This window comes from Electrophorus electricus, chromosome 10 (assembly GCF_013358815.1).
Source record: "Electrophorus electricus isolate fEleEle1 chromosome 10, fEleEle1.pri, whole genome shotgun sequence".
Taxonomy (NCBI): Eukaryota; Metazoa; Chordata; class Actinopteri; order Gymnotiformes; family Gymnotidae; genus Electrophorus; species Electrophorus electricus.
Window position 1 is genome coordinate 23,594,209 of NC_049544.1, and position 12,906 is coordinate 23,607,114.

Consider the following 12,906-nt stretch of genomic DNA (forward strand, 5'->3'; position numbering starts at 1 on the left):
GAACACCAGCAGAGGTCCATTGTATCGACATTTCCAAAGAATGTGATAGCATACAAGATTGCAGTTGCTATAAACAAACCATTTTTAAAAAGACATTGTAATATTGCAAAGCAATTGCAATAAAAGCTATAAATTCTGTAAGTCTTGGTAATATTGCAATATTGGCCTTCTAACCTGATTTGTTCAGGCTTCTGGTGGCTCATAATAGAAGCTAGTTCTGTTTACCACGAGAAGCTGATGCTGTTGCCTCTGGCCCGCTGGCCTCTTTCCTAATAAATGATTGGTCAGGGTAACACAGGGTCCACCAGCAATTGCCATCATTATCATTATCCCACCTCTGAAAAATCCATGACCTCAATCCGCCGACTGGCTCCGTCTCTGTTCTTCTTTCCCCTTGATCTGTGTAATCACATTTCCATCCTGGGAAAAAATAAATAAGGGATTCTGGAGTGTCCTAGGCCTGAGGACAGCTTTCCTGGGCACAGACTCATACGTTATAGCTCTGGCAGATGGAAATGATGTCATGTAGTGTTTTTTGCTCAAGGGTCTTTTTGACCGTACTGGAGATGTGTAACTGGAAATACCCTCCTCTTTCAGACACACAACAAGGTTCCTGCTTTATGCGTAAGGGGGTGTATGTTTTATCCATCCTGTAGCCCACAGGAGAACACACTTATATTTTGGTCAAAGGCAGCTGAAAAAATACCTGACAGACAGTGATCGCCACAGGAACGGTTTCCTCCGGTTTATTCTGCACATAGCCTCAAATTAGGTTACTGGGTGCAGAGTGGAACCACATGGCAGGCTTACCTTGGTGCATGTTCCGAGGACATGGAGGTGTGCAAGAATGTCTCTGTGTCTAGCTTCCTCCAGGTAAAGTTTCAGTGTTGTTGTGAGGGAGACAGACCTACTTGTGCTCTGAGCATTGCGATTCTTCCAGTTTTATTCTGAAATATTTTTTTTCCCCCTTGTGTTCTCTCAATGTATTGCTAATGGTAGGCCAGGATAGAGTGTGGTCAGGGTGTGTGTGTGTGTGTGTGTGTGTGTGTGTGTGTGTGTGTGTGTGTGTGTGGAGCATGGTTTTTGTTTATTAAGTGAGTAGGGAACAGAACCCTCTAGGCTCTGAGAGCTATAGTGTGTTAGCATCATATTGTCACAGTTTTGGAGTCAGTCTGGATGGGTGTTTTGCTAGACTCCAGCCGTAGACACGTGGAGTTTAATGAGATGAGCTGTGTGATTCAGGACAGAGACTGCAGTCATTTCCCCAAAGATGCTTTAAGAAATACAGCGAGTAACTCTAGGCCAAACCTAGCAGGGCACAGACATTATGTGTCCTTTCCAGTTTACTGGGTTAGGAAATTGCTAACAAGTATGCATCAGACATTATGCTTAGTCTAATGTTTTCTGGATTAGGCATGATTCACTGTGTGTGTGTGTGTGTGTGTGTGTGTGTGTGTGTGTTTTGTTTTTTTGTTTTTTGAAATAATATTTTGGTTCCATAGTGCAGTTAAGCTTGAATGGCGCTGGTGAGAAATGTTTTATTTGCACAGGTCAGTCATTTCATTTTGGTCTCATGCCTAAACAATTCCAATTTCATATATTAAATCAGGAAGGATTAAAAAACAGCACATCAGTGCCTGTGCAGTCTCTGTGCAGTCTCTAAAGATCTCAGTCTCAGCAACTTCACCTCTAATTACCTCTGCAATAAATGAAATGACCATTTAAGCCTGCCGTGTAAGTAACTCCAATAAATAAATATTTTAAAGTGTCACATAGTGTTTAGGCTGCATCCTAGAACACCGAAGTGCCTCTGGACTGTAGGTAATAAACACATGGTCTCACTCTGCTGAAAGGCTGAGCCTTATTGTCCATTTCTACTGCAGGCGATGTAACAGGTGATGACACCATAAAACTTAAGCAATAAAACTTAAGCACCATAATCACATGTAACACCCTCCCCACGTCAAGCCAAATCACAGCTTCAGTACGTCAGATCGCACCCCTCCCCCCACTGCAGGGAGTGGGAATATTGATGTTGTGTGGAAGAGTACTGCTAGGACTGAGGCCATGTACAAACAAATACAGATATGCTGAGGTGCTGGGAAATATTCTGTGGCTGAACAGGGTTGTAGAGGGAAAAGATAAAAAAACATTTCTGTGTAACCTTCTCCCTCTCTCTCTCACTCTGTGTGTGTGTGTGTGTGTGTGTGTGTGTGTGTGTGTGTGTGTGTGTGTGTGTGTGTGTGTGTTACATGGGCTCATGCAAGCAATTTTTTCCTATTGGTCATGTAAGTTCTTGTCTTAATAAAAAAGGTCCACTGTGCAAAAAATAACTTAAAGCAAACGGAATTGTTTAAGAATAAATTAATAAATGAAATAAAACGTTTAATTTGAATGAGAGATGTTCATTTCATAAGAATCCTTCATATTTTTAGAACATGTCAAAATAATCTTGTAAAACTAATCTTACAAAAAAGAGTTAAATACAGAACTAATCTTTCTAAATGTGCTGCTTATTTGCGCTGTGTATGTGCTTATTAACACCTCCTGTTTGGAGCATGCTGGCACTGACCGAGAATGGAAGTCTTCTTTCTCTGTGGCTCTGGGCTGTGTGCTGGGAGCCTAGCTCCTGCAGTGCTAACATTTACACAGCCTGGTATAGCACAAGTGTGTCGGGGGGAAGGAAACTCAGACCTTGAAGGCTGGTACTGAGGGTAGTGATACAGCAGGCCTGTCTGAGGCTGTATTCTTCCAGCCATTTTAGGAGCTACATCGTGCCGTGCTCCCACGTCTGCCCTGCCTGAACTATTCCAGCGCTTCCCACGTTGGTTTGACACTTTGCGGAGAGACACCGGTTTGGATTGTGATGCCGTTGCTGTCGAATGTTTCTCCGGAGAATCTTCATGATGACGGTGCAGTGCATTAAATGCCATCTGCAGGCTCCATTAACATGAATCACTTCTCCGTAAGATGGACGACATTCTCTAAGGACCCAACCGCGCGTTGGAGAAGGCACACAGGAAAATCATCATGCCTTAAACCCCAATGCTATTATTAGCATTCTAACTGCTAATAATAATATTATTAGCAGTTAGAATGTACATAAAATTGTTTCACAATTTGTGTTGAGGTTTTGTTTATTGGAACATTGACAGCACTTGGCTGTGAAGTATCGGTTCAGTTCTCCTAGCTTCAAGGAAACAGGTCAGATCACTCAGCTCTGATCACTCAGAGACAGATCACTCAGCCCTTGCACTCCAAGCTGTGACTTTGGTCATGGATCTGTGAGGAGAGAAATAACAGCATGGCCTAGGGGTTCATAAACTGTATCAGCTATGATCAGGGCATGGTGGATGGAAATAAAGCAGAGTAAGAACTGAAATTTAATGGAGATCACTTACCAAACTCTTATCAGACTCTAACCATACGCTCACCATGCTCTCACCATGCTCTCGCCATACTCTCGCCATGCTCTCACCATACTCTCGCCATGCTCTCGCCATGCTCTCACCATACTCTAATCATACGCTCATCATGCTCTCACCATGCTCTCACCATACTCTCGCCATGCTCTCACCATACTCTCACCATACTCTCGCCATGCTCTCACCATACTCTAATCATACTCTCGCCATGCTCTCGCCATACTCTCACCATGCTCACACCGTACTCTAATCATACGCTCACCATACTTTCGCCATGCTCTCACCATGCTCTCACCATACTCTAATCATACGCTCACCATGCTCTCGCCATACTCTCACCATGCTCTCACCATACTCAAATCATACGCTCACCATGCTCTCACCATGCTCTCGCCATGCTCTCACCATACTCTCGCCATGCTCTCACTATACTCTCACCATACTCTAATCATACGCTCACCATGCTCTCGCCATACTCTCACCATGCTCTCACCATACTCTAATCATACGCTCACCATGCTCTCACCATGCTCTCACCATGCTCTCGCCATGCTCTCACCATACTCTCACCATACTCTAATCATACGCTCGCCATGCTCTCGCCATACTCTCACCATACTCTCACCATACTCTAATCATATGCTCACCATGCTCTCGCCATACTCTCACCATGCTTTCACCATGCTCTCACCATGCTCTAACCATGCTCTCGCCAAACTCTAATCATACGCTCACCATGCTCTCGCCATACTCTCACCATACTCTCACCATACTCTAATCATACTCTCGTCATGCTCTCACCATGCTCTAACCATGCTCTCACCATGCTCTAATCATACGCTCACCATGCTCTCACCATACTCCCATCATACTCTCACCATGCTCTAACCATGCTCTCGCCATACTCTCACCATACTTAGATCTATTATCCATCATATGCTTAGCACCATCAACAGTCTGTGTTAACTTTATCAGGTTTTTAATATCAGCCACTGGTTTATCCCACTGGTGAAACTTTGATCTGCGTGTCCCTGTTTATAATTGTAAATTATATATAAAATTCCAGTATCTGGTATTGTCCAGAAGAGGAGGGGTTTCTTCTTCTGAGTCTGGTTTCTGTAAGGCTGCTTTGTGATCATGTCTGAAGTAAAAAGCACTAGATAAATAAAACTGAACAGAATTGAATCAAATTTAATTGAACTGAACTGAATTGGCCACAGTGATGAGAAACCATTTTCTCTCATTATCTAATCTTTGCCTGGTCACTCATACTGTCTACCTGCATACACAAACCCCTTACTTTGAAGGACAAACCTTCCAAGCAAATAGTAGAATCTATGGTGGCTGTCAGGTGCCAAGATACTTCCAAAATTGTGTAATCATATATGTTCATATCTAGTAGCCATAATATATCAAGTGATTAAATTACTTTAGATAGAAATTTAAATATTGTATTTTGTTAGTTTGAATGTAAAAACATAGGGTTATAGCTTCCATGTAAGATAGCGATTTTTACTGTTACTTGTTCAACAATGTGGTACCATTTTCAATGTGGTACCATTTCTTAGATGCTACCAAGCATCATTGGAGGCTAGATGCTTTGCATGCTAATACAGTGTAACATGAGCAGTGTAATGGGAACATGCTAGTTTATTCCAAGCGTTTAGCCTGATTGTGAGATTGCAAGAGCAGGATATGTTTTTTTTTTTTTCCATTTGCAGAGTCAAATACTGGATATACTACCAGAGATTTGAGGCTGGAGGTTTGAGACATGAGCTCCAAACGTTTATTAAATGTTACAATTACATATGGTGGGAAAAGGTTAGTTTTATTGTTCAAGTACCATTGGCCATGTTCTAGTTAAAGCTATCAAACAATAAATTGCATTTAGATTACAATTAGCACAATTTGCAATGGTACACTATATTACCTGTCCAGAAGAAAACAGGCAACATTGTCGTCTGAAACAGTTGTCCCTTGTTAGCGATTTCCAAACCAATGTTTGTTTTCTACCGCTGCCTGTTCCAGTTTGGTTTGACTTCTTCATGTTTTTGTCTCTTTACGATGCTTCTTCTCTTGCTTTTTCTTGTGCTTAATATTTAAGCGCGATCCTCCGTTTGACAAAGTTTAGGTTCTCATACTTCTCACAGTACAATATCATTAGCCAGCAACCACTGGCACTTCTTTCTGTATCTTCCAAACAAGCTGCCATGCAAAAACATGAAAGACTCTAGAAGCAGTGTTTGGTTTGTCCATTCTGGGCTACTGTAGAAACATGGCAAGTCCTCTTGCCATGAAGGGCTCATTCTAAGATTTGAAGGTACAGGTGACTGTATACCAATAAAAACATGTTTTTGTTCCATTTCTGATATATCCACCTAAATCTTTCACACTATAAATTTACTGGCTCTGAACACACCTCTACAGCTGTGTTGCCTTTGTGTTTGTTTATACATCACCTAGGCAACAAGAAACCAAGCAGAGAGCCTCAGATTTAAGATGTGATGGGGTGAGAGTGTGTCCAGAGGTTGACTTCTTTTGCCCCTGCTGTTACTGATGCAGTTCAGTGGTTTTTATAGCTGTTGTCTTCAGGGACTGGGCCAGATTAGGTCACACCTGGGTCAAAACAATTGATGTTGTTTGCGAGCCTTAGGGAGCAGGTCACTGGGGCAAAGTGAACAAATCTGTCTTACAGACCACCTCCCTATCCCCTCCCCCGCTCCACTCCCTCAAATGACCCCATTGGTGGCAATGGAATGTCTTTGAGGAATGCTTTAGGAATTCCTCGGAGCTTAGATGAAATCGCTTCTTTAGTTTAAGACATTCCTGTCTGTGCCGTACTACTAACAAGGGTCTGAAAAAGTTAGTTACAGCAAACTGGAGTGAGTGTGTGTGTTTTGTGTGTGTTTGAGGGGAGCAGGGGGACGTGTGTAGGGAGAGCAGTGAAATGAATAATCTCAATTTGAGTGGGAGTATATTGGGAGTATAGTGGGAGCATAGTGGTAGTATAGTGGGAGCATAGTGGGAGCATAGTGAGAGCATAGTGGGAGCATAGTGGGAGTACAGTGGGAGCATAGTGGGAGCATAGTGGGAGTATATTTTTCACATAATATTTATTAGGATAGTTTCATGCCATGTAATATTTACACAAAATTACTGTACTGACAAATGATGGAGTGTACACTAATGCTTCGGAGTCTCAGTACAGCAGTAAAGTTTGTGCTGCCACAGTTCTACTATGTCTGGACAGAGAGTCTTATATTCCAGAGAGAATATGGTTTTTGTCTTTTTCTCCATGTGGCTATATATATTTACATTGTGTCAACACAGATGAAGTCACTTGATCGTCTGCCTTTCCAAAACAAAAATCAAATGTGATATTATAATAATGTCTTGACGAGGTAGTGCTGTATTGCCTTTAATTGGCCCAGGTTTAACTCTACTTTTATGCTTCATTCTAAAAAAGGAACAGTGTGTGAACACAGCTGTTCAGCAGCGTGTAGTTCTCCAGATGTTTCCGCCCCCCCCCCCCCCCCCCCACACACACCCACCACAACCCCTCCTTCCTGGAGGTAAGAATGAACAACTGGGTTGTGGGTACCAGTTTGTCCCCAGTCAACGTGGCTCTCACCTTCACTGTCTGACTGAACTGTGGTCCAGCACTCATCAAGTGCTGGATTACATCCTGTTCATGCCAGGGGTGTGTGCTGCAGAGGAATGCCATTGGCATGACATCAGCCCAGTGGGAAAAGAAAGTGTAATGCAGAAATGAAGCATGAAAACAGGCCTATGTCTCTGGATACACATTCATATACTGTCTGCAGTGCTCTTGTATTTCTTAGAAGCCAAAAGCCTTTTTTTATAGAAATTCCAGAGAATTCCCTTTCTGTCCCTCACCCAACCCTGTAGGCTTGTCTATGACTTCAGTATTTTGACACCAGAGTTTAATTTTTTGCACCTTCTGTTCTCCGATATTTCCCACAGCACAGTTTTGTCAGAGAACCTCTAGCAACCGAAAAAGCAAGCAAAGAAAAAAAAAATCAAATTGAATTTCCAGCTGCAAGTGCCAGGATTGTTCCTTCATTCTAAAAGTGTTCCTCAAAACCCATCTTAGGATGTGGTCTGCTTAGGTTTGAGTGATGACTGGTCATGGTAGTTTCTCACATTTGGGAGTTGAACCCAAGTGAGTAAAGGATAAGAGGTCACGATAGTTAGACAAGCTGGCTGAAACAGTTCTGAGAAGCCTCACAGATTCGGTAAACATTGGCTGTTAATCTTTGGAGAATGAGCATCTAAGAGTTATAAACTATGGACTTGCCAGTCTTGAGTAGAACCAGATGTCGTCCGGACATTAACTCATATCTACATGCTTGGGTGCTTTCATTAAATGTACCAAGTACTCAATTCTATTATGTCAAATTATGCTTAATGAACAGAGTAATTGTATTTTTTTTTTAACTCCAGGCTTGTGCTGGTACATATGGAGGTATACCTGTATGATCATAGTTATGGGCTGAGATAACCAGTGTCTCCGGACATTGTTCCTCATGTTGAATTTGGGCCTGTAATGTGTTTTTTTTTTTTTTCATTTTCCAAAAGCAAAAATGTTCACCCACAATTACCTTTTCAAGAAGATTTTTACCAGTTCTGTTTTGAGACCCACCCCCTCCGTTGCTTCTGTAGCAATGTCAAATGGCTATATTAAACTTTGCCAGTGGCTGTAGTATGCATAGTGTGTGTGTGTGTGTGTGTGTGTGTGTGTGCATGCATGCATGAGGCTGTTATGACATGTGTTACAGTTTGGCCTTCTTTATCATGGCTTTGCATTCTAAAACTGAGAAAGGTCTAGTAATAATGGTGAGTTTCTTAACGAATGGTGTGTGTATGATTATACGTTTGTGTAAGATCACCGTGGGGCTGTTCTCTAACCCCACCAGATGACGGATGATGACAGAGCTCAGCTCTTGTCGCCCCAGACTGGGGTTGGTTTTTGCACACAGCTTTGACTTTTCTTTGGTCTGGAGCCTAGTCTAGCCCCGGAGCCCAGCCAGCAGAAACATCGCGAGGGTCTGAGAAGTTCAAACACCACCGCAATTTTCCCCCTTGCAACCGCTACCACCACTAGCACCATCCAAATGTCTCCTGTCCTTTGAATTAAGTGGGCCACCAAATTATGGGATTTCCAGATCATAGTCATTATGATTCTTCTTTGTGTTTATCCATGTAAGATGATGGAATGCAGTTTATGAATCAGTTCTCGAGTGGTAACATAGGTTTGAGGCTTGGCTGCAGTTTGGTTTTGGAGTAACTGGATACCCTCTATTTCATACCATAGGCAAAAAACAACATATATGTATATTTTGGAAGAGAGGCACTTAAAACATCCATTGGATTTAGGCAAGACTGGATGACAAATCATGCCAATCTCTCTAATTCAAGTTGGTTTATGGCCCACAGACATACCAAACACTAAAAACTGACATATTTTGTATATTGCACTGAAGGCCTAGGAATGTTTGCATGTGTTGGAATATTCTGAAAAATTGAAATGTTGAAATATTCTGGAATATTCTGATGCATTTCTTGCTCTCTTTCACCAGAGAAGCTTCTTGTTCTCACTGTGGCCACAAAAGAGACCGACGGCTTCGTGCGCTTCATGCAGTCAGCAAATTACTTCAACTACACTGTGAAGGCAAGACTCGCGCACTAAAACCAGTCACTGTGACTTATCTTCAAATATTCATGATTTAATAATTCATCACATTCTCTGCAGATTTGCAAACATTTCCCTTCATGTTAGGGTCAGGCAGACTGATATATAGCACTGCTATAGATACTGATATGCTTTTCCTTACATCATCAATACCAGCGTCAGTTTAGCCAAAACCAAAAAAAAAACAAAAACATAAATATATGCTAAAATACATAAATACATACAGTGGGGAAAATAATTATTTTATCCCCTGCTGATTTTGTAAGTTTACAGAATATCAACAAAGAAATCCAAAATAAAAACATTTAATTTGCATTTGATTGCATTAAATTAATTTGCATTTGATCAAGTGAAATAAGTATTTGATCCTCAAGCATAACATGCCTTAATACTTGGTGGAGAAACTCTTGTTGGCAAGCCCAGAGGTCAGCCGTTTCTTAGTTAGTTGGTTTGCACACGTCTCGGTGGGATTTTGGCCAAGTCCTCTTTACAGAAACTCTCCAAATCCTGAAGGTTTCGAGGCTGTCGCTTGGCAGCTCGAAGCTTGTGTTCCCTCCAGAGATTTTCTAAGGGATTAAGGTCCGGAGACTGGATAGGCTACTCCAGGATCTTAATGTCCTTCTTCTTAAGCCACTGCTTTATTGCCTAGGCTGTATGTTTTAGGTCATTTTCATGCTGAAAGACCCATCCATGACCATCTTCAGCGTTCTGGCTGAGGTCAGGAGGTTCTCATTCAAGATTCTACAGTACATGGCCCCATTCATCTGCACCTCAAAGTGGTGAAGTCTTCCTGTACCCTTAGCAGAGAAACAGCCCCACAGCAGAATGTTTTCACCTCCATGTTTGACAGTTGGGATGGTGTTTTTGGGGTCATATCCAGCATTTCTCTTCCTCCAAGCACGGCGAGTCGAGTTGATGCCAAAGAGCTCAATTTTGGTCTCCTTTGACTGCTCTTTGGTCTCGCCCATTGTGGTCGAGAGGTTTGTATGGAAAACACTGATTCTGTGACAGGTGTCTTTTATACACATAATGAGGTGAGATTAAGAGTACTTTCTTAAAGGAACAGGACTAATTTGTGTGCCTTATGGTCACATAACTAGTCTCTGGGGGTCAGATTTCTTGCTAGTTGGTAGGGCATCAAATACTTATTTCACTTAATCAAATACAAATTCATTTATAACCTTTATTTTATGACATTTTTGGATTATTTTTTTGATATTCTGTCTCTCTCTGTGAAAATTAGAGACTGTTCATGTCTTTGTAAGTAGGTAAACATACAAAATCAGCAGGGTATCAAATAATTATTTTTCCCCACTGTAAATATATGCTAAAATTTAGTGGATTGTTTTGCTTAAGGTGCGCTTAGGGTTTCATCATGGGAGAATGCATTTAAATACCTTGTATTTTTTTCCAAAAAATCTGAGTCTGAATTCATTTTCACTGAATTCTGATAGATTTTGTATTTGAATTCTGACTGATAGAATTGATTGACTGATATGTCTTTGAAACAGCCACAGTTGCGTTGAAACGTTTCAGTAATGCGAGATTGGCTTGATGAGGTGAAACAGGATCATAAGATCAGATGTAAATTCCAGCAGACTAGAGCGATGGTCGTCTGAATGCACTGAGCTGACTTTACTCTGATGTAGTCCCGTGTACCAAAGCTTAAGGAATTCCACTAAATATTTCTCCAGTTCATTTTTTTTTCCAGATGAAAGAGAATCATGACTCATGCGGGTTTGTGCAGTTTGCCTTTGGTGCATCCATATATGGTATTGCACCATGCCACTGTGCATAACCATGGAGAAGGACTGGTCTGAGCACGCACCCCGGTGTGTTCTAGGTGCTGGGGATGGGCGAAGTCTGGAGGGGGGGTCACGTGGGTCACTCCATTGGCGGCGGCCAGAAGGTCAGATTGCTCAAAGAGGCCATGGAGACTCTGGCAGACCAGGAGGACTTGGTGGTCCTCTGTGTGGACAGGTAAGATTCGCCTCCAGCCTCCAGGTAACAGTGGCTGAGAGTTTTACATTCACATTGACATTTATGACCTTTAGCAGATGCTCATGTCCAGAGCAATTTTGCAGAAATGACTCTCTTGTCTTGGAGTGGGCATTAACTTGATGGGGTACATAGAATGAAACCTAGCCTGCCTTGGAAAACTTATTTTTGAATTGAGTCTAGCGCTAAATTACAGATTCCAAAAATTCGTAAGAATGTATTTATCTAAAATGCCTTTGCATGCTGTGGCATTAAGATTAGCATTTACCAGAACTAAGGAGCCCAAATGCTGACAGACAGCCCTGGATTGTTATCCCTCCTGCGCCAGAGTTGGCACTATGCATTTTGGTAGGTAGTGTTCTGATGGGATCTTCCACACCCAGTTTGGTCCATGAAGTGAAGCATGACAGTGAAGCATGACTCATCATTGCAGAGAACACGATTCCTCTGCTCCAGACTCCTGTGGCAGTGTGAATAGTTGTCTTGAGCTTGTGTGCAGTTGCTCAACCTTTCATGAACCTCCCGCACTGATTTTGATGCTGGGGGCAGCTCGGAGCTTTGCGGTGAGTGGTGCAATAGAGGACAGATGAGCTGTTCAAGCTTAGCACTCGGCTGCCCTACTCCGTGAGTTTGCATGGTCTCTGGCTTTGTGGCTGAGCTGTTATGGCTCCTGGATGAGCAATCTGGATCTAGCAGGGCAGATATGTGTCAAACTGGGGAAAAACTCATATCATATGACAGTTTGAGCATGTTTGAGCTCTTCACTGTGAACTCCATACTACTGCCAATGTATGAAGTCTGTGAAGTTTTGATCCTACACACCAAAAGTAGGAACACAAAATGCACACTCATTGCAAGGTGTTGATAAGGATTACATTGGCAATGCTGAAGGCAATAGTGACTACAACATCAAACAGACTTTAAACAGTACAAATACTGAAGGCAATTCTGAGACCTTATATATTAAATACTGCTTTAGACATCAATAGGCATCAAACATTAAACATCAAACATTGTAAAAGTGCAACAGGCAACAACACTATGAACATTAAGGATGAAAAGTAATTCGTTGAGAATATTAGGGGCATAAAGTAATTAGTGAGGAACATTACAGACATAATGTAGACATAATTAGTGAAGAACGTCCTGGACGTTTGAACTGTTCCTCCAGCTTTAAATCCATTGTTAGCCGCTCTGGTGTTTTTTTGGGATAAATCTTCATATGAAGGGGATATTAAGGCCACAGTAGGGCCTTCCGAAAGGGAAAAGAATCGTGCTGGGAATTTAATCAGGCCTGCCTGGTGAAACCAGCGCCAAGGCTTCCAGTTTCCACCCACCCAGCCGGGTACTGTCCCCCCCCTTATAGCTCATTACTGCTTTTGGGTCAAAGGCTGTTCAGTTCTTTTCTTCGCTTCCCTCGTGGGCCACATGCCTCTTGAACCAAAGCTGCAGTAAAATGCTGTAAATTCAACTCTGCATGACTTCATTTGGCTTACTTTATCATTTGACTCATTACTGCCTGTGCATTAATTTCACGCACCTGACAGAAATCTAGACTTTATTTTTTTAATTCAATTATTTTTTTAATTCAACTTACAGAGGAATGTAACAGCAAGTCTATTTTCAGCCTTGCTTGGCAACGGGAATCACGATCTGGAACATTCCTCAAAGTAAAAGCACTTACACAGAGGTACAGTGGTGGTATTCTGTTAAAAATAATACCTGCTTCCAAAGGCTGGTGCTTTTTATTCTGGGTTAACTTAATCAGCC

General features: G+C 42.0%; 1 protein-coding gene across 2 annotated transcripts in view; it reads left to right on the forward strand.

The window, feature by feature from the left end:
* The window catches only part of plod2 (procollagen-lysine, 2-oxoglutarate 5-dioxygenase 2), a 33,474-nt gene that overhangs the window by 3,261 nt on the left and 17,307 nt on the right, over positions 1 to 12,906 (forward strand). For both annotated transcript variants that reach the window (XM_027017777.2, XM_027017778.2), the window contains exons 2-3: positions 9,026 to 9,117; positions 10,982 to 11,118. In XM_027017777.2, the coding sequence (XP_026873578.2) occupies positions 9,026 to 9,117; positions 10,982 to 11,118 (229 nt within the window). The remainder of the gene's footprint in view (positions 1 to 9,025; positions 9,118 to 10,981; positions 11,119 to 12,906) is intronic.